The sequence below is a fragment of the Festucalex cinctus genome, chromosome 18, assembly GCF_051991245.1.
Source record: "Festucalex cinctus isolate MCC-2025b chromosome 18, RoL_Fcin_1.0, whole genome shotgun sequence".
Taxonomy (NCBI): domain Eukaryota; kingdom Metazoa; phylum Chordata; class Actinopteri; order Syngnathiformes; family Syngnathidae; genus Festucalex; species Festucalex cinctus.
The window spans coordinates 10,354,264-10,373,366 of NC_135428.1; the positions used below are offsets into that span (position 1 = coordinate 10,354,264).

The 19,103-nt window shown below is 40.4% G+C and overlaps 3 protein-coding genes across 4 annotated transcripts; 1 reads left to right on the plus strand and 2 right to left on the minus strand.

Moving 5' to 3' along the window:
• Positions 1-880: 880 nt before the first annotated feature.
• chek1 (checkpoint kinase 1) lies at positions 881-6,884 on the plus strand. Of its 2 annotated transcripts, XM_077505076.1 has the most exons (14): positions 881-1,032; positions 1,152-1,217; positions 1,376-1,490; positions 1,577-1,685; positions 1,811-1,875; positions 1,959-2,028; positions 2,734-2,922; positions 3,600-3,704; positions 3,773-3,856; positions 3,931-4,012; positions 4,093-4,261; positions 4,440-4,571; positions 6,310-6,411; positions 6,506-6,884. In XM_077505076.1, exons 2-14 carry the CDS (start codon positions 1,153-1,155, stop codon positions 6,599-6,601), a joined length of 1,383 nt encoding a protein of 460 aa, XP_077361202.1. In that variant the 5' UTR covers positions 881-1,032; position 1,152; the 3' UTR covers positions 6,602-6,884. The 2 variants fall into 2 exon arrangements, with proteins under 2 accessions (XP_077361202.1, XP_077361203.1); XM_077505077.1 differs by lacking the exon at positions 6,310-6,411.
• Positions 6,413-18,511, minus strand: vsig10l2 (V-set and immunoglobulin domain containing 10 like 2). Its single transcript, XM_077505067.1, has 12 exons — positions 18,401-18,511; positions 13,469-13,816; positions 12,208-12,483; positions 11,724-11,999; positions 10,832-11,101; positions 10,314-10,571; positions 9,555-9,845; positions 9,131-9,484; positions 7,489-7,611; positions 7,382-7,406; positions 7,198-7,298; positions 6,413-7,103 (listed from the first exon to the last, which is right to left on the minus strand). The coding sequence occupies exons 1-12, from the start codon at positions 18,447-18,449 to the stop codon at positions 6,991-6,993; spliced, it is 2,484 nt and encodes an 827-aa protein (XP_077361193.1). The 5' UTR covers positions 18,450-18,511; the 3' UTR covers positions 6,413-6,990.
• Positions 14,653-17,312, minus strand: LOC144006701 (uncharacterized). Its single transcript, XM_077505685.1, has 2 exons — positions 16,682-17,312; positions 14,653-16,085 (listed from the first exon to the last, which is right to left on the minus strand). Exons 1-2 carry the CDS (start codon positions 16,920-16,922, stop codon positions 14,755-14,757), a joined length of 1,572 nt encoding a protein of 523 aa, XP_077361811.1. The 5' UTR covers positions 16,923-17,312; the 3' UTR covers positions 14,653-14,754.
• Positions 18,512-19,103: the final 592 nt, after the last annotated feature.

Genomic DNA, 19,103 nt, shown 5'->3' on the forward strand with positions numbered 1-19,103 from the left:
TAGGGTCGAAATTTACAAGAAGTATTTATAAGGTTAAACTCGACAAAGTTTCTTACTCACCTTACTGTGAGTAAGAAATACTATAATTTCAAATAAATAGTAATGTTGCATCCAAAATATGGATTCATGGTAAAATATTTATATTTTTTATATAAGTATTAAATGACAAAACAAGCACAGCATGGCAGAATCATGTGATATTGGGCACACGCTATAAATATTTTTACAAAATGAAAACCACTGTTTCAGTTAATTTACTGAACAGCATTTATATATAGTGAGACTTAAAAATAAATGTAACTGATAAAGAAGGTGCATTTCTATTTACATACATTTAAATTTTTACTGTATCTCTCTTTTAAACTGGAAATATCCTTGGGAACGTCATTTCAAGAGACTATGGTCCCAAAAACAAATTCAGTATTACCGAAAACAATGTAGGAAATATAGGCATTAGGCCTAGATTATATTCATTTTGAAGGAATGTTATTATTATTATTATATTTTAAGTCAAATATTGAGTGTTTTAACAGGGACATAAAAGGCACCAAAAGCCAGGAATGAGCTACATACCTGTATATTTACTGAATGTATAGTAAAACATGACTAACTGCGTTTAGACTACGACGCATTCCACTGTAAGAGCGGAACTCTGTCGTAAATCAAGAACCCCTTTACATCGGGGAGCTCGTCAAATAGTGATATGTGATACCGCCCCCACTACACGGAATCTCCATAAAATATCACAATTCCCCTGCTTTAATTAAAGCGTGAAGTTTAACCATTGATGTTTTACGAACACATGGACCCAATGCGGAAGCAAACCGGAAACTACCGAAACGGAGGCGGAAATGGCGAAGAGGCGGAAGTAGACGCGAACAAAACAACAGCGCGCCAATTCGATTGCCGATTGCAAGTCAGTGCGGACTGCCCAGTGCAGTGTACACAGAGGCTTCTTCTGTTTGAGTTCAATACGTCCGAGAAACATCAGTTAAACTCTCGGAAGATTGGGAAGCACTGCTGGTTTGGCAGGTACGTAGCTGCGAATGAAACAATAAAAAAGTGTATTTTGGTTGTCATGCTACAGATAATGATTAGTTTAAGAGATACGAGTGTGTTCATAATAAATGTATGTATGCTTCTATTTTTAGTATGGCGGTGCCGTTTGTGCAGGACTGGGATATTGTTCAGACGCTTGGTGAAGGAACTTATGGAGAGTATGAATCATTTCTTGTTTTACGTCTTTATCAAATTCTATTTGTAGCTTATAAACATTTCCCCAATAAACTGCGCCTTGGAGGACAACCCCACATTGACAATATAATTTCTGTAGCTTATTTGTTTTTATGATGTCCCTCTCTGTCCATGTGGTTAGAGTGAGGCTGCTGGTGAACAGACAGACGGAGGAGGCGGTTGCAGTCAAAGTGATTGACACCTTGCAGGCTAAAGAGTGTGCAGAAAATGTCAAGAAGGAAATCTGCGTGCACAAGGCAGGATGTGACCTCCGGTGCAATACATGAAGCATTTCTGTTGATTAAATTGATAAGTGTGTGATCTATTTTTGCACTGTTTTCAGATGCTGAGCCACTGCAACATTGTGCGTTTCTTTGGTCATCGTAAGGAAGGAACAACCGTCTTTCTCTTTTTGGAGTACTGCACAGGAGGCGAGCTGTTCGACCGCATTGGTGAGACACAGATTAATTTTAATGAACTTTTCATGTCCCGTAAAAACTGTTACATCGGTTGTCATAATTGTGATTCCACCAGTAATGTAACAAATGCATGTCACCAATCAAACTTCTGTTTTTAGAGCCGGATGTTGGAATGGATGAGAAGGATGCTCACAGATTTTTCCAGCAACTTATAGCCGCTGTGGTGAGAGAAGCACATTTGTGTATGTGTTGATCATGTGACCCTGTTTCTGCTTCTATTGAATTCTCACTTTATGCTTTTTGCAGGAGTACCTCCACAAAATTGGAATCACTCACAGAGATATAAAGCCAGAGAATATTTTGCTGGATGACAAAGGTAAGAAACTATTACTGTGTATTACGGCTGCAAATAGCCATGCGCCAATAACCCATTTGACGGTTTACCACAGTTTTATAAAGTCAAGGTTTGAATGACTACTCCTAAAATTGTCCGTTACTGTAATAGGAATTTCTTTCATTTTTTGAGGGAGCTCCAAAGCAAGCAAAGTCCCCATGCAATATGATTGGCTGCTTGCATAGTTCACAAAACAAGTCGACTCTTTGAAGATAATTGGAGAGGCCAACAGCTTTTTCTTCCCTTTCATTCTCAGTTGATCAGAGAGGGGAGGTTAGCCCCAAGGCCAACATAAGCAGCCTACTGGTCTGTTCTAAAAATAGCTCAACAGTGATGAGACACTGTGACTAAGAATTTATTTCTTTTAAATTAACATGGTATTTTTTAATGTACCAAATATTCTAAATTTAGTTTATAATAAATATATTGTGTTCAATGGAAAAAACTGTTTTTATTTACCCAAATGTTAAAAAAAAAGACATTCTAGAACTGTAATTTTAATACCATGATACTGTGATATTATTGCTGTCACAAATGAATTATTTTGGAATTGATTATCCTATTGATTACTCAGGGAAATTCTAATGATGGCAAACGATATAAAAATAAAATAAAATACAATAAAATAATACATCATTGGTTGCATGCGTTCATGTGATTTTGATGTACTGCGCTTTGGCCTTCCAGACAACATCAAGCTGACCGATTTCGGCCTTGCAACGATGTTTCGCTTCAAAGGACGGGAGCGGCCGATGAATCGCCTCTGCGGGACGCTCCCTTACGTCGCTCCAGAGCTGTTGAGCCAAACCCATTACAAAGCGCAACCTGCAGATATCTGGTCTTGTGGCATTGTGCTGACTGCAATGCTGGCTGGAGGTAGGTCAAGTCAAGTCAAGTCAAGGAGGTGTGATGTCAAAATCACCATGTTTAGTGAATTGCATCTGTTGATATGTCTTTAGTATATCAACACAACAGTGTTTCCGATATTGATTGATTCATTCTGACAAATGTGATGTATACTGGTAAATTATACATTGATTTTATATCAGGATATGATCACATGACCTACAAGATAGTTACATTCACCAGGAACCTTGCAATGGAGAAGAGATAGTTGACATGTTTCTGGGTTCAAAGGGTTGAAAGAGAGTAGCGTAGTAGTGTTTCTGTAGAAACGTTCAGTCTATGTGTGGAGAGTAAAAGAGACATCTATTGCCTTCATGTCATCATTTACCACATCTCCACAGTATAATATGGGTTTTACTCTTAAAACCCATCCCTCAATCTGCTCTCTCAATTAATGAATGTGTAAGGAAATGCAGTGTACAGTTACACTTAGATATGCCATTTTGATTTTCATAGTTTTGCATTATGCACATTTTTTTTAATTATGTTTTTGTTAATTTGTAGCCATTGTATTGACATTGTTAGTTTATGGGTTATCATGATTATTATTTATTTATTTGGCTGTAATTCTCAAGGCATGCTAACGAAGGGCTATTTTGATTCTGACAACCAAGTTTTGGTCCAAGCTTCTGTTCTTTTTCTCTCAGAACTGCCATGGGACCAACCGGCTGAAGCCTGTCAGGAGTATTCCGATTGGCTTAACAAGAAAACATACCTGTCTCCCTGGAAGAAAATAAAGCCGATGCCTCTCTGTAAGACCTCAATGTGTACATCATTCCATTGCACCTTTTGTGTGGAACTCCATCTTGTTATTTGTCAGGTTTGTTGTCCAAGTTACTGTTGACGAAACCAGAAGCGCGCATTACTATTGCGGACATTCGGAAAGACCGCTGGTTCACTGAAGGCAAGTGTTAAAAGAGCCTGTAACTTAACATGACCGTTCAATTACATATTTTATCATTTTTGATGTTTATGCAGGTGTAAAGCAGCCACTAGCTTCTTCAGGCTCAGGTGCCACCAAACACCGATCCGATGTTGAAGTCACATCTCAAACCAGCAGGTAAATAATTTTATTTATTAATTTTTTAGATACTTTTTTATGTGCTCCTAACGCCAACATTCCGGTATTGTCTGTGGCAGTGATGACAAGGTACAAATTTCCAGCTCCCAGCCCGACATTGCCTTGGGAGGCTGGGAAGCCCTGTTGCTCATCGGCCAATCAGATGGTCAGGTCAGCTTCTCTCAGCCGACCAAACCTGAGCACATGCTGCTGGGGAGTCAGCTGCTGGGAACGCCGGGAGCCAGTCAGGTGACTCCAAGAAATTCTGTAATTCACGACCCTTGTGAGGAGCAAGCGGTTCAGAAAATGGAAGGATTATTACACAATATTTTGTGCCTTTTTTTACTTCCCCTTGACAAATACTCCATATGTAAAATAATACTAAAAAACTTAAAATGTCATGATGAAATCTCTTTTATGGACACAGACACCGTGGCAGAGATTAGTGCGCCGAATGACACGTTTCTTCACCTCCGTGAACGCTGACACCTCTTTGGCATCGCTAAAAGGCGCCTGCGATACCTTGGCCCTCTGCTACAAACTCACCTGCAGCAACCAGGTATGTGTACGCAAGTGCTTTCATCAGTCTCCATTTTAATTAGATGACTTGACCTTTTAAAAACCTGATCACGCATGCTTGGAAATTAGGGATTGTAGATTTCAGTGCCATTATTCACATGATCATTTGTGTGCAGTTGCCTTCTTCAGTGCATGTCTTCTACAGTATAGTCTATCTCACTACTGTGCAGCGGCACGCAGAGGGCGCCGTTAGAATGCTGCTACAACATTCAAAACAAGATGTAAAGGGAAAGGAAAGTGGTGGAAAAAAGGAGTGAGGTTCCCTAAGTTTGTGTCGTTACATGTGTGTCTGCATGCATTCAAGTGTTCGTCTGCATGTATGCGTGCATGTGCATGTTAGTGTGCAAGTGTGCACTATAGTTATTATAGTTAACGGATACTAATAAAATAAAATAAAATTGGGCGGAAAAAAAAATTTGTTAAAGAAATAAAATAAAAACGAAAATGTTTTTTTTTTTAAATGAAAACTAACTGAAACTAACTTGACTTAAAAAAATCTAAAATAATACTAAAAAAACTTAGCTATAGCAAGGTTTACATGGAGCCTTGTATTCTGATTAGAATGAAATCGAATAACCACATGGAATGAAAATGCACCTTATAAATACCTCAACCGGAATGAAAAGGCCTAATCTCAATGGGATTTCATTCACAATCGCAGGTGCGATCCTTTTTCCAATGCGAACAAACGTCAATCTACTAAATATTTCATTTGGAGTAGCACATGCTCAGTCTGGGTTGTTGTTTACGTACTTGAAAATGGCAGCGTCCTACCTGAGCTCGTAACTTTTTATCTATACATCTTCAATAAAAGTGTTAAAAAAAAAAATTACTACTACTGTGCTAAAAAGATGAAAGAACCCCATTTTAATAAATCAGTCGGAGTCATTTCAATCAGAATGGCAAAAAAGTCTCAATGTAAACCGGTCTTATAATGAAAACTCCAAAGCTATTATAACCCTGGTGTGCACCTGTTTTCTTGGGGGATAGTGTAAATTGCCTGTTAATAAATGTTTAAAGGGCAAGTCAAGTCAAAATATTTCTTTACATAAGGTACTAACGACTGTCACAGCTCAACTGTTTTCTGGGTTTGCTCACGTGATGCGCCCAATCTGTGTTTCAACACTGTGATGTCATTTTCAGTCAACAGCAAGTAGCAAAATGCCCCCCTGAGATGGATAAAAAAACGGGTGCTGCATAATTCATATTCCACAAACCCAATATTAATCTGTTCTGAAAACCATGTTTAGACTAGTGAGTGCACATAGAGCATATGGCAAACAAAATTTTGATTTGACTTCCCCTTAAATAATACATTATCAAGAACTAATTCACTAATCCATGTCTTGCAGCAACTCATGCTAGCCATTCCCACAAAAACTGCAGCTTGTTAGGCAATATTACATACTGTCAGGGTTAGTTGCAGTCAATACATTCAAATTACAACTAGTCTATAACTGCCCTGGAAAATGTTTTGACAGTTGAAGCATCTCACCACGACAATCACGGTCTGTCACATTTGCCCATCAAATTTTGTCAACGGTGGTTTGAAAAGTGGCTGCCGCGGCCACCTTCTCCTTTGCCTCTCTTAAGATCTATTTATTTTCCCTTTTTGCCACCCTAATACATTGGTTGGTAAACCCAAGTTAAGATTTTAGAAGATGGTGTGTGTAAGTGTTTATTATTTAAACACAATTTAACATATGTGTTTCCCTCAGGTGACTGTGAGCACAATGGATAAACGCAATAACAAACTCATTTTCAAAGTCCATTTGCTTGATATGAATCAGAAAGTGCTGTTAGATTTCAGGCTGTCCAAGGTGGGTTTTAGTCTTTTAATAATATTCATATAAAGCAAAACAAAAATGTAATTGACACGCTAGCTATCATATGATGATCATTTTGTATTTTCAGGGTGACGGTCTGGAGTTCAAACGTCTCTTCTTGAAGATAAAGCAGAAGCTGTGCGACATCGTCTGCACTCAGAAAATCACATTTCCCGGCACTTGAGGTCGCTGGTGACGACAAACAAACATGAAGTGACAGTTGAAAGAGGGCGGTACTTGTATATATGTAGTTGTACGCTTTTATTTAATCTTATATTTCATTCTGTTTTGTATTTGTCCTCCCCACTTCATGCTCAAATGTTTTTGTATCGTATCAAACATTGTAGGTCACCAATCCATATCGAGATTCCATCTCGGTAAAGCTTCTACTGACACCCATTTATCCGTTTGTTGCTTCACATGTCACTGTTCAAAATGTTAAATAAATAATGTTTAAATAAAAATAAGATGCACATGTCAGACATTCACAATGATTTTTGTAAGAGGAAGACAGAATAGTGACGCAATCTTGGAGGTTCCTAAAAAATGAGGACAACTATGGCCTTGCTGGCTTTAGGAGCCTGTCGCCTGGACGGTGATGGTGACGTTGACGGGTTCGTTCTCGCCCGTGGGTGGGGCTTGCCCGGCGGTAGCCAAGGGTGAAGCCGCCCGGGGTATTCTTGGACCTGGATAAAGAATCAGAATCATCAAATCAGCGTGACTTAGTGGTTTATGTTGACGCTCTCGATTTGTATTTATCCAAGTTTGTGTCCATCTTGCCAGGGTTGGTTGAGCTGCCCAGTTCTGGTATTCCACCCTCCATCCCATTGGCTATTTCATCCTCTGGGAAGTTAATGTTCTCCCTCGACTGGCTGTGACGCCTGTAAGAGGAAAACATGAGAATCCCTTAATATAGTTTGTTAATTAAACTTAAAATGGACTCTTTTATGCAATGTATACTCACAGGCCAAACAACATGTCATGTAGTCCTGTGAGAAGGCAAAAGTGGGAAACTTGAATTTTGTTCATTGAGCATTCAAACGCAGTCACGAATGTGTGATTGAGACTCACGAGGAGTGTTGTTGCGGTTGCGGAAAATGTACATGAGCAGCAGCACTGTGAGGATGGCTGCGAAAAGCATCCCGCCTATGGCTGCGCCGATCACAGCAGGGTAGTTGTTGGAGCGCGGCTCGGCTGCAACACATCACAGTTCTACATTGCAACAAAGCTACATAGTCATCATATAGTATGCATACAGTATCTTGGAAAATGTTTTGAATTTTGGGAATTTTCAAAGCTGGATAATTTCCAGGGGCGTTTGCATGAAATAGTTTAGTTAAAACCAAACCCTCAAACCTCTGCTTAACTAGCAAACACCTGATATGGTTAACAGTTACTTTGGTTCAGAAGAAAGAGGACCACACATGGAAAATGGGAGGAAAGGAGAAGTGAAGAAGGCAAACAGAAAGCGAGTGTTGTGTGTGTGTGTTTGTTTGTTTTTGTGGGATTTAGGGTTGAGTCTTTCACCTGAGTAGATAACAAAGAATAAGAACAATGTTAAACCGATATAATCACATTCAATCAATCACTGAATTGAAAAAAATAAAATAAGTTACACATTTGGAACCCCTTGACATTAGGCTGTTTTCACTGCAGTTGTTGGCAAGATTGCACTATAAATATTGAGGTGTGGTTATGTAAGAATCCTAAAACGTTTACATATAGAGACATACAATCATCCAGTAAGCCAACATGACTTCTTGGTTGTTTTAAGACCTTTAACTTGGTGGATAGTGCCAAAATGGTGGGATTAATTACCTGGCAAATATGGAGTGAGTTACCTACCAGACATTTGACTTGACTAGACACTCCTTACTCCGAACAGACATAAATATGGGCATGGTCCACCAAAAATGTGGAAATGCTTAAGTATTTGGATGTCTTAAATTGAAACTAAAACTACTGTAACCTAATAATTTGTAATCAAGGATTGTCATGGGATTTTTAAAACGGTGTATAAATTGTAGATGGACAAAAAACATATAATCAATTAATAAAACAATTACTCCTCCCTACCTTAGCTTTCGGACAATTAAAATGTATGATTACAGGACTAATGTCTTAATATTCAAAAGCAAAAAGTCTAGTTTTTTTTTTTTTTTTAGAAAGAGAATTAATGTGTATTTCCACAATAAAAGGTCAAATGTATTTAAAATATTATTTTCCTTCCTTGTTGAACTCTGACTTTAATGTAATATTACGACTTAATCTGAAAAAATACTTCATTCTAAAATATTACGATTTAGGTCTTGTAAAGGTTACAGTTTTCCTCTTGAAATAATATGACTGTATTGTCGTTACTTATTTTTGTCTAAAAAATGTGAACTTATTTTCTTGAAAATAGGCAACTTTGTATTCCCATGGCATTTATAGTTGTGCTTAATTTCATTGCCAGCCATTTTAAAACATTTTAAAATGTACAATTCCCAGATGATATTGTTTTCAATGATTACCGCATATTTAATACCATATCTACAAAATGACAGAATAGGCTCTCTCTCCTTTCTGCCTTTTTCCGTTTATTTTCAAATCAACAGTACAAAAAAAATGCCAGGTTGGTAGTTTGTCGACAAAAAAGTATTAGTGAGATTGCTTAATTGGCAGATGTTCATGCTCTCCTAGGTGCCACTCTCGTAATTGCTTTTTAACCCACCTGGCGTTTTTGCAGCAGAGGGGTGCCCGGTGGTCCTGTGGTTGAAAGGCATGACCCGGAACTGGTATTTTGCGGTGGGTGTCAGCCTGCCCACAGTGTGAATCCTGACATCGGGATCCTGGATGACGTTATGGTACCAAACCGCAGTAGTGATCCTTTCTTCTCTTTCCTCCATTGAATCATTGTTGCTTGCTCTCCTCCCGGGTCGCTCGTTCAGCCCTCTGTGCTGCACGACGAACCCGGTCCAGCCTTGTTGGGCATCGTCCTCCATCTTCCACTCTAGCTCCACCTCGTTGCGCAGACGGCCGATGTACATCACCCTGATCAGGGTGGCGTTGGGTGGCATTGGGTGCTCTGAAAAAGAGATCAGTTAGAACCAAACACTGCGGCTTCTTCAAGGAAATATTACTTGAAAGAATCTTACTCTTAACCACGAGCGTGATGTTGAGGTCGGCCCCTCCCACCGCGTTTCTTGAGGTGCACCTGTACTCGCCGCTATCCTGAGTCTCATCTGTGTCTCGCACGGTCAGGTTGGCCCATGCTGATGTCCGCAGGAGCATGTACTTGGACGTGTCCCGGATGTCCAAACCGTGGTTATTGAACCACATTATCTGACTGGTAGGAAGGTAGTTCGCCCTCAGGTTGCAAGACAGCTGCACGTCGGCCCCCTCGTACGCAGACACAACCCTGCGCTGCGTTAGCAACACAGGGGCCTCTAAAGTAGTGTGAAGAGCCGGAGTGTTAAATCTGTCAATATTTCAGATTTTCAGCACTTGAAGTCGAAAAACACTTGGGTCATAAATTACCCAAATTGGGTCAAAGAGGTACTTACCAACTCACCTTTTGGGGTTATTCCAAATGAAGAACCCATAAAATAACTTGCTTTGTGGGTTATTAGTTTAAATTTACCCAATATTTTGGGTTAAATAATTGGGTCGGTTTATTTTTCACCCATTTCAATTGGGGTATTAAATTTAGCCAAAATGTTGGGTCAAATGAATAACCCACAAAACAACCAAAAAAAAAAAAAAAAGTTGCTTTATGGATTTAAAAATATATATATATTTTAATGTAATATTTTTGTTAATTTGTTTAATAACTCAAAAAGTTGGGTCGGTCCATTTTGACCCAACTGTTTTTAGAATGTAGCATTTGCTGTAAATGTTTGGCTTTGAGCACTGACCCAACGTCAGCCTGCAGGTCTTCGTTTGGCCCAGAAGTGGATGTTTTGCATGGCAGACGTAAGGTCTTCCACTGCGGGCCGTGCCGTAGCGAATGTTCAGGATGTTGGTGTTCTCTTCCTTGGGTGTGCCATGATCACCGGGACCCTCCCACCACACCAAAGCATTGGGTGACCCTCCGTCCCATGAGCAGGTTAACAACAGATCCTGGTTGTTGGTCATCATGTAGGCGAAACATACTGGTTCTGAAGCGGGGAGATCTGGTGGAGAAAAGATTCAAGGCTTGGACAAAGCTTGCAAAACCAAATAGCCTCTTTCACACAGAGATCTTCCTTTAGTTATCTGTTATGTCTTTTATATAGAACATGTTTTTGCCAAAGTAGTCCGAAGTTCTAAAACTGGTGATTTCATTCTGTCTCAAGTCAAGATTACAAGTGAGGTAAGATAGTTAGAAAGAATGGGGGTCAATTTCAGAGAGGATAATACCAGTGACAAACCATTGTTCACAAAGTGCACTCACAAGCCTGTGTGCTGCACTCCACTGTTTGATTAAGTGCAAGGTGGGAGCCCGTGCACGTAAACAAGCTGCTGTTGCCAGCCAAGTCTTCGGACGGCAGCAATATGTCGCTGTCGTTCCCTCCGTCTCCTTTATCTTCTCCTGCACGTCTCAAGTGTTCATCCCACTGAACGTTGGCGGAAGGGAAACCGCCAGTCCAGTAGCAGCGAAGCCTCAGGGAGGTGTGATTCACGGCCGGCTCCATGGAGCAGGAAGGAGAGCCGTCTGGTGGATCTAGAAGGAGAAAAAAAAAAACACGTAACAACGAGAAGGATGCAGAAGGTTAGCAAGGGAGAAGACGACACTGACGATACTGGGTATACAGTGAACCCCCGTTCATCGCGGAGGAACCACACCCACCCGCATTAGTGAGAATCCAAGTTCGGGAAGGTGAACTGCGATATAGCGAGGGAACACTGTATCAGCTACAAAATAAAATTGGTAGAATGGCAAGCACTGGTCCTTGCAGGTGACCATTGCCACTTGCCATTGCCATTTGTCATGGCTTTGACATGAGAGCAAGTACCTGCTAAGGAGTCCTGTCAAGTTCCCCGACGGTCCGAATAGAAGAACCGGTCTGGAGGGCCTCCTTATTCATCTGTGTTTGTGTTTTGTAAGTGGAAGTGTGCTATGTATTTGATGTGGAAAGCTTCATGGATAGATATAATTGGAAGAGATAACGGATAAAGGACGTTGTCTGATCGAGAAGGAAATCAGAAGAGGTTCAATCGACAAGATCAGAAATTGTGACAATTCAGTATTTGTCCATTGCTTTCCTGCCACCATTTACAATACCAAGACAGAAACCCACAGGCGAGCTTTCAATCAAACATAAGGCCGCAGCGTTTAGACTCACAGTAGACAGTCAGGCTGATTGTTTTCTTGGAGCGCGTGTTGAGGTAGGTGTTCTGCGCCAGGCAGGCGTAGTCGCCCGTGTGCAAGCGGAGGACCTTGGTGATGGTGAGCTGCGGCCCGGTGTAGAGTTGCGAGTTGTTGTACAACCACACGTACTGGCTGGGAGGGTTGGACTTCGCTTGACACTGCAGAGAGACCGTTTCTCTCTCCAGGGCTGAGTAACCTCGCTCGGTCACTGTGAAAGGCGTCACGTCGATCTGGGGAATGTCTGGACCAACTGGGGAAGAATTTGTATTTATTTTTTAATTAGTGGACAAAGTAGACTTTCTCATCTAAATTGTTGGGAATGTCTGTAAAGAACAACTTATGTGATAAGGTTATTACTCCCTTAGATTTGGATCCCCAAGATTTAACAAGTTATACAGTGGAAGAACCTTTAGGCATGCAATGTAAAGACATTTTTGTACCACCAAATCTCTACTCACAGATAATGTCCACCCATATCTGGTCAGATCGCTCGCTGTTGACTGCGTTGCTGGCCAGACAGCGGTACCAGCCCGTGTGGTTACGGTTCACTTCTGTCACGTTCACCACGCTGGTGTTGCCCTGCGCGAACGTGGACATATTTCCATGGCGGTTTTCTTGTTGCCACACATACTGGATGGGTCCTGTCCCGTTGTCCAGATTGCATTGCAGCCATATTGTGGATCCTTCCACCGGAGAATCATCGCTCACCAGGAGACGCGGCTTTGTTACCGGAACTATGGACGGCAAAAGCAGTACTGACACTCAATAAATGTTTGATAATATTAGTTTTACTAATCCATCTCTAGTACTCGTGTTGTAGTTCTCCAGATCAGTCTTGGTTGCGAGACCACTTTTTAAGGGTCTCAGTCTCATCTCAGAATCAAAGGCATTTTTACTCTGTCTTGTCTCATTCTCAGACAGGGCTGATTCAGGATTTTTGTCCACGGTAAAACATAGTACATATGGCTTATATTAACTATTATGAAGGAGGTGTCAAATTGCTTTGTTACATTTACATTACTATTCATTAGCCATATGCTAATCGCTACCCCATAAATAGCAATATTTTAAAGAGGAAGTCAACCTTGAACATTTCTTGACAATAATGTTACATGTGACCTCACTAGTCTAAACATGACATTCGGATTAATAATACATTTGTGGAATATGAGTGATGAAGCGAAATCCAGCTATTATCTATCTCAGGCGTCTGCCATTTTGCCACTTGCTGTCGACTTAAGATGACATCACATTTGCTCAGGTCTCAGGCAATGACCAATCACAGCTCACCTGTTTTCTGAAGCTGAGCTCTGATTGGTTGTTACTTAAGCCCTGAGCATTTCAGTTTCACTCGACAGCGAGTTGCAAGATGGCCGCCTTCTGATAGTAATAAAAACTCCTGGATTTTTCTGCTTAACTCATATTCCACTAACAAAATCTTAACCAGAATACCGTATTTCGACTAGTGGGGCAGCATAGCGCATATCATTGTCAAGATTGTTGTTGTTGTTTTTTTGTTTGTTTGTTTTTGTTTTTTTTTGGGGGGGGGGGGGGGTGACTTCCCTACTTCCCTTTTAAGCAAGTCAAAATGTCCCTCTAGGACAGGGGTTGCCAGCATGCAGCTTGTGAGAACATCTTTGTCTTTAGTGGTTTTCCAATTTAATTAATATACACATCAAGTACTTTCGAGTTGGATTACACAAGAACTATCGGCCTTACCTCGAACTGTGAGGCGCACATAGTAGTAATAGACTACAGGCGTGGTGTCCATGTTGTAGAAGGCCTGGCAGGTGTAGAGCCCCTGAGCAGCCACAGGAAGCCTGTCAATGCTGACATCGGCACTTCTCAAGATGACCGTCACCTGCCCGAGCATCTGTGCCAGCTTCTGGATCTTGGGACCTTGGCCCAAGTCGTACACCACCGACCCTAAGGTGTCATTGCCGGGCTTGGTGAAGCCCCATAAGTACATGTCAGGTAAGGTGGACCCGCATTCCAGGATCACTGTTTTGCCCACCACACCGTGCACAGTCGTTTCCTTGTAGACGACTTCACCATTGAGGGGCTGCGCTGGGGGAAGAAAAGAAGAAAAGACAAGAGAAGTTTCAAGAAGAAGTCAACCCCCATTTTTTTTTTTTTTTTTGACAATATGTTCTATTTAGCCCCACGAGTCTAAATATGGCATTCTGGTTAATATTGCGTTAGTGGAATATGACTTAAGAGGCAAAGTCCAGCCCTTTTTATCCATCTCAGGGGGTGGCCATTTTGCTAATTGCAGTCAACTAAAGATGGCATCAATGTTGCTCAAGTCTCAGGTAGCAACCAATCACAGCGCAGCTTCAGAAAACAGGTGAGCTGTGATTGGTCGTTGCCTGAGACCTGAGCAGCACTGACGGCATCTTCAGTCGACAGCAAGTGGCAAAATGGCCGGCTGCCCCTAAGATAGATAAAAAAAAGCTGGATTTTGCTGCATAACTCATATTCCACAAATGTAATATTAATTAGAATGTCATGTGTAGATTTTTGAGGTCACATAAATTGTCAAGACATATTTAAGGTTGACTTCCACTTCAAATGTGAGACGGTGGTGTCATGAGGTCAATGATTGGTATTATTATTGATTGGATTAATTGCATTTTAAATGTCTAATTTTTATTATTTTAACATTGTGGTATTTACTATGTTGCGTCTGCCCTCTGGAATTGTCAATACCTTTTGTGGTTACCATCCCTAATTCATTGTATTTTTTTTATTGCATTTTTATTACATTGAGCTCACTATTTTAAATGCTTTATTTGTAACATTCATTTACAGTTATTTATTCATATTTTGGAAGTATTGTATAATTTTAATAAATATGCTTTCATTATTGATCTTTTTTTTGTTTACATGTTTGAAACCGTATCTGATCCTTTAGACACATTTTAATAAGTATAAAGGCAGGAGAAAATGACTTTATACAATAAAACATGTATTTGTTGCCTGATAGAAAACATACGCAAGACGTATTACTTGTGTTCCACAGACACACCGGAGCACAAGTTATGTAGTACACAGCATACAGAGACGACCTTGTCAAGGATTGTCATGTCTTCACCGTTGCAAGGCAGCAACATTCTGTCGGATAACTCTTCCGTCAACATGGTGTACTTGTTGCGGATAGCTACAAACACCTTTTTGGCATGCATTCGGAGACCGGCTATCGTCTGTTTGCTGTGCACATCGCTTGCATCCAACTGGTAAGGTCCTTTAATGAACACAGGGAGAGTTTCTTCAGCACATCTGAGTCCTTCTGTACCGCCGATGTCAAAGCCACGCTCCGGAAACACCAGATCGCCTGGTAACAGTTTGTCCAAAATCCCACTGTTTTCAATGATGGATTTGTTACAGACATGCTCCTCCCAGCCCTTGGAAATAAATGAAATAGTGCCCTGTGGCGTAACACCAAGAAGGTACTTAATGCTTCTGTTGACTTTTTTGTGGGTATTTGACTGAGTTTCAGCATTAGGATTTGATGGTCTCTTTATGGCTATTTCAAAACAACCCAGGCTTATAGCTAGAGAATTTACAAACTGGTGCACTGAAGCCTGCAACGTATTTCTTCTTGGCCAGAGCACAAAAGGACTAACACGTGCATGCAAAATGTTTATGATGTCACTGAACGCATTGCTAAATGTATTTCTGTTAACATTAAACATGTAGGCAATGTGCTGAGGTGGCAAATTCAGCCTAAGGCGCATGAGGGACAGGAGGAGCATTTGGAAAGGTGACAGTGCTCTGTTAACAGTTCGTGGTATGTATGGTACAACACAGGTAAGAAGACGCATAAAAGCTGTAAAGTCTGGAAGTCCGGTGTAGTACTTGACTTTAACGTCATCCTTCAAAAACTCCTCATTCATTTTAACCATGGAAAGCTCGCACTTCAGTGCTCGGTTCTCTTCCAAAAGGCGGTTGATTTCAGTCTGCCGAGAATGACAGAAGTTGCATTCTACCGGTTCCTTGTCAGCAGGCTCACGAAAGCCTGCTACACCCTGTACCGGTTTCTGGACAGTAGGCTCACAAGCGCCTGCTCCACCCTGTATGTCTCCTTGTACCGGTTTCTGGACAGTAAGCTCACAGGCGCCTGCTCCACACTCTGCTTCTTCATCTTTTACTGGTGGGATTAGTCCTTCGGTTGTTACTACCGCCTCTGTTTTTTTTCTAATCGCTTCCCTTTGCAGTCTTCTGTTGAGCTGCCTGGCGTAGCGTGCAGTTCTTGTAGGCTTGGTCTCATTGTGACCCAGGTTTAGCGATGGTGCCCAATCTGGATGTGTCTCCAGCATTAAATCTGATGGTTGGCCTGGTAACAGAAAAAAAAAAAAAAGATTTTAACGTATATAAATATCTACGGAGCCCCCAAGGTGACATGGTAGAAAAAAAAAAATGCGTTCCCTCGCAAAACACTTTAAGTTCTCACGCAAATATTGCGAGATAAAGTTCGCAGAGGTCGCTTTTTAATTTTTTTTTAAAAACGAGTTAATGTACTTCCGGGTCATCTTCCGTGTGACCAAAAGCGACGAGGATGGAACGTGTAAACATGAAACAAAGCAGTGGGAAATCTTTCCCGAAGCAACAAGGATAGAGCGTGTATTTTCCCACTGCTTTGTTTACACGCTCCATCGTCGTTGCTTTTGGTCACATGGAAGATGACCCGGAAGTGTTTACGGAGCAACTTTGTAGTCCCTCGCAAAGCTTACAGTTTTTTTTGCGAGGGAACGCAAAGTGTTTTGCAAGGGAATGCAAAGGTTTTTTTTCTACTATGTTACCTTAGGTGCTCCGTATATATATCTCATAATCAAATGTACTGTATATTACTCATATTTCAACAATTAATTAGAGCTTGTAGTGTGTGTTTGCATCAAAACAAAATGATTCAAAACTTATTTTTACACTTACCAGAATGAAAGTGTAAGTTGCATACTCTCGTCCCACACGGAGTTTTATTGAAGGTTATATTTTTGCGTCTTATAGCTGATACCCAAGCCATCCGACGTCTCTTCGTGATCTCTGACACTTGGCTGCCCTGTCCCTGCCGCCAAGCAGGAAAGCGGAAAAATCTCCGTCCGTGGTTGAGTTTTTTCCTTTGGGGATCACGCGAGGCGCTTTTGCACCCCACAACACAGCAATGTGTCACCATACTTACATTCGACTGACAAAAAAAACATTACGTTAACAGAAAAATAGCTAAAACGACGACAAGGGGCATTTGTGTGCACGAGTAAATAAGAGCCTGGTACAGCTGTAATGGCTGAGACGTCCATGATGCAACGGGGCTGACGTCACGTTCCCAAATCCAACAGCGAACATATCGTAGGTAAATACCACAGCACCTTGTTGTAGCTAAACTGGGTTAACGTCGTCATTTATGCTTTTAAAAAGTTACATAATGATTACCACACGACATTGGCAAAAAGGTAAACCGCAAGATAATCGGTTGAGAAGTGAAACTGAGCAAGGTCCATGGCCATGCGTTGCCTTTGAGAGCCATATTGGCGTCACGTGGTCCGGTTAGCCGGGTTGCTCCAGTGGACAAGCATATCTAGTTTTGTTTTTATATCTATGGTGTTGAGACCACAGAAGACGCATTAGTGGCAGCTTTATAACAATATATTTTTGTAGAAGTTTCCTGTGTATTTTTCTACCCCTGGCTGTTGTACCACTTTGTGTTATTGTTTATTCAATTTAAAAAAAAAAGAAAAGAAAAAAAATAAAGGAAAAAAAGACGCATTGGTGGCCGCCATGTTGGTAGGGGCAACGTTATTTTCAAAAGCTGTGCAAGTGAATGACGCTTGATAACAAAAAGTCAGAATCATAACTTGCTCTTTTGTCGCAAACGCTTTTCATGGGAATAATGTATTTATTATTTTATTATTATTTTTTTAAACATAAATGCTGCTAATGTGGAATGTTTGATTGGAAAAAAAAAAACAGGTTTTCATTTCCAGTGTAGGTTGCAATTTTACACTTTTGATCTAGAGGCAGGGAGCGATTATATATCTTGTATACTTTATAATAAATACGCAATCAAATATATAAAATACAAATATAAATAAATATATGTATGAATATATATGTATAAATATACATTTATATATATAATATAATGATTGTAGTTTATACAAATTATTTTCAATGATTTTTACAATCACTGTAAAAGTAAGAAAATAACCAGTTATATTTATTTGTCCCTTCTGTATTTTGTTGGTCATGACAAAGAATCTCATATGGAAACTTAAAGTCTTAATCTGCTTTTGTGTGTTGTTTTTGCTCAAGTAACTTGTACACAATAGAAATGTGCGCACTGTATCTGTTGTGTGAATAAAGATGAATGGTTCGATCATGAGTGACCAAGGCATGCACACGTGGAAGGAGCTCGATGTCGGGATAAAATGGATTGAGTCAAGTCAATTGTGTATATCCTTTTTTTTCCCAACCTGTACAAATATTCAATTGGAAAAAAAATATACTGTATTGGAATTCAAATTCACAATAAAAATAATTCAAACCAAATCAACTATTATATTGTGCCATTATTGCAATACTCTTGAGTTTGTCTTCAATTGTGATCCCATTGTATAGAATTGCATTCACCACAATTCTGCATACTGTACTTACAATTCGCAGAGTACAGCAGAACGAGCAGCCCTAGCAGTTGGGCCAGCATGATATCATCATGATCTTCAGTCCGGCAACATTTTATTTCCACAAAAATAGAAAAGATTTTTCTAAAGCCAAAATGAGTTCCTCTTCTTCCCTCTCTCTCTTTTTTCCTGAAGAATCCAGTTGCAGGCACTGACTTTGAGTAGCCCGAGAGTAGTGAGGGATGAAGTCAACTGATTTGGGTTCAATTATTCATGTCTTTTTCCTTTCTCTCCATCCTTCTATCTTTCTCCAGTGGGGTTAGAATGACACCGGTGATACTTTGTGCTCATCCATTATACAAGGCAGGCCTATATACGTGCACATGACACTCATGGCTGCCACGCAGGATCATAACATGGACATTCCACCACACAAAACTCACAGTAGTTTTGTTTTGTTTTTTTCCCCCCCTATCTTGGCCCCAATCTGCTGCGGATGATGCACAAAATGAAGATTAGAGGGGATTTATATGTTTGATTTTCTTTTGCTGTTTTTGTTGCAGGAAGCACCTGAACAAAATCAAACAATAAAAGAATAATCTGCTGAATGAGATCACGGTCCCCCGCTTTTAATCTTCTTTGGGGAATTGTACAAATAAGTTTGGAAGATTTTTTTTATTTCAGAGGTCGTGTGGGCACAACAGAGCAGAATAACCGCAACTGGTGAAATTTGGTTT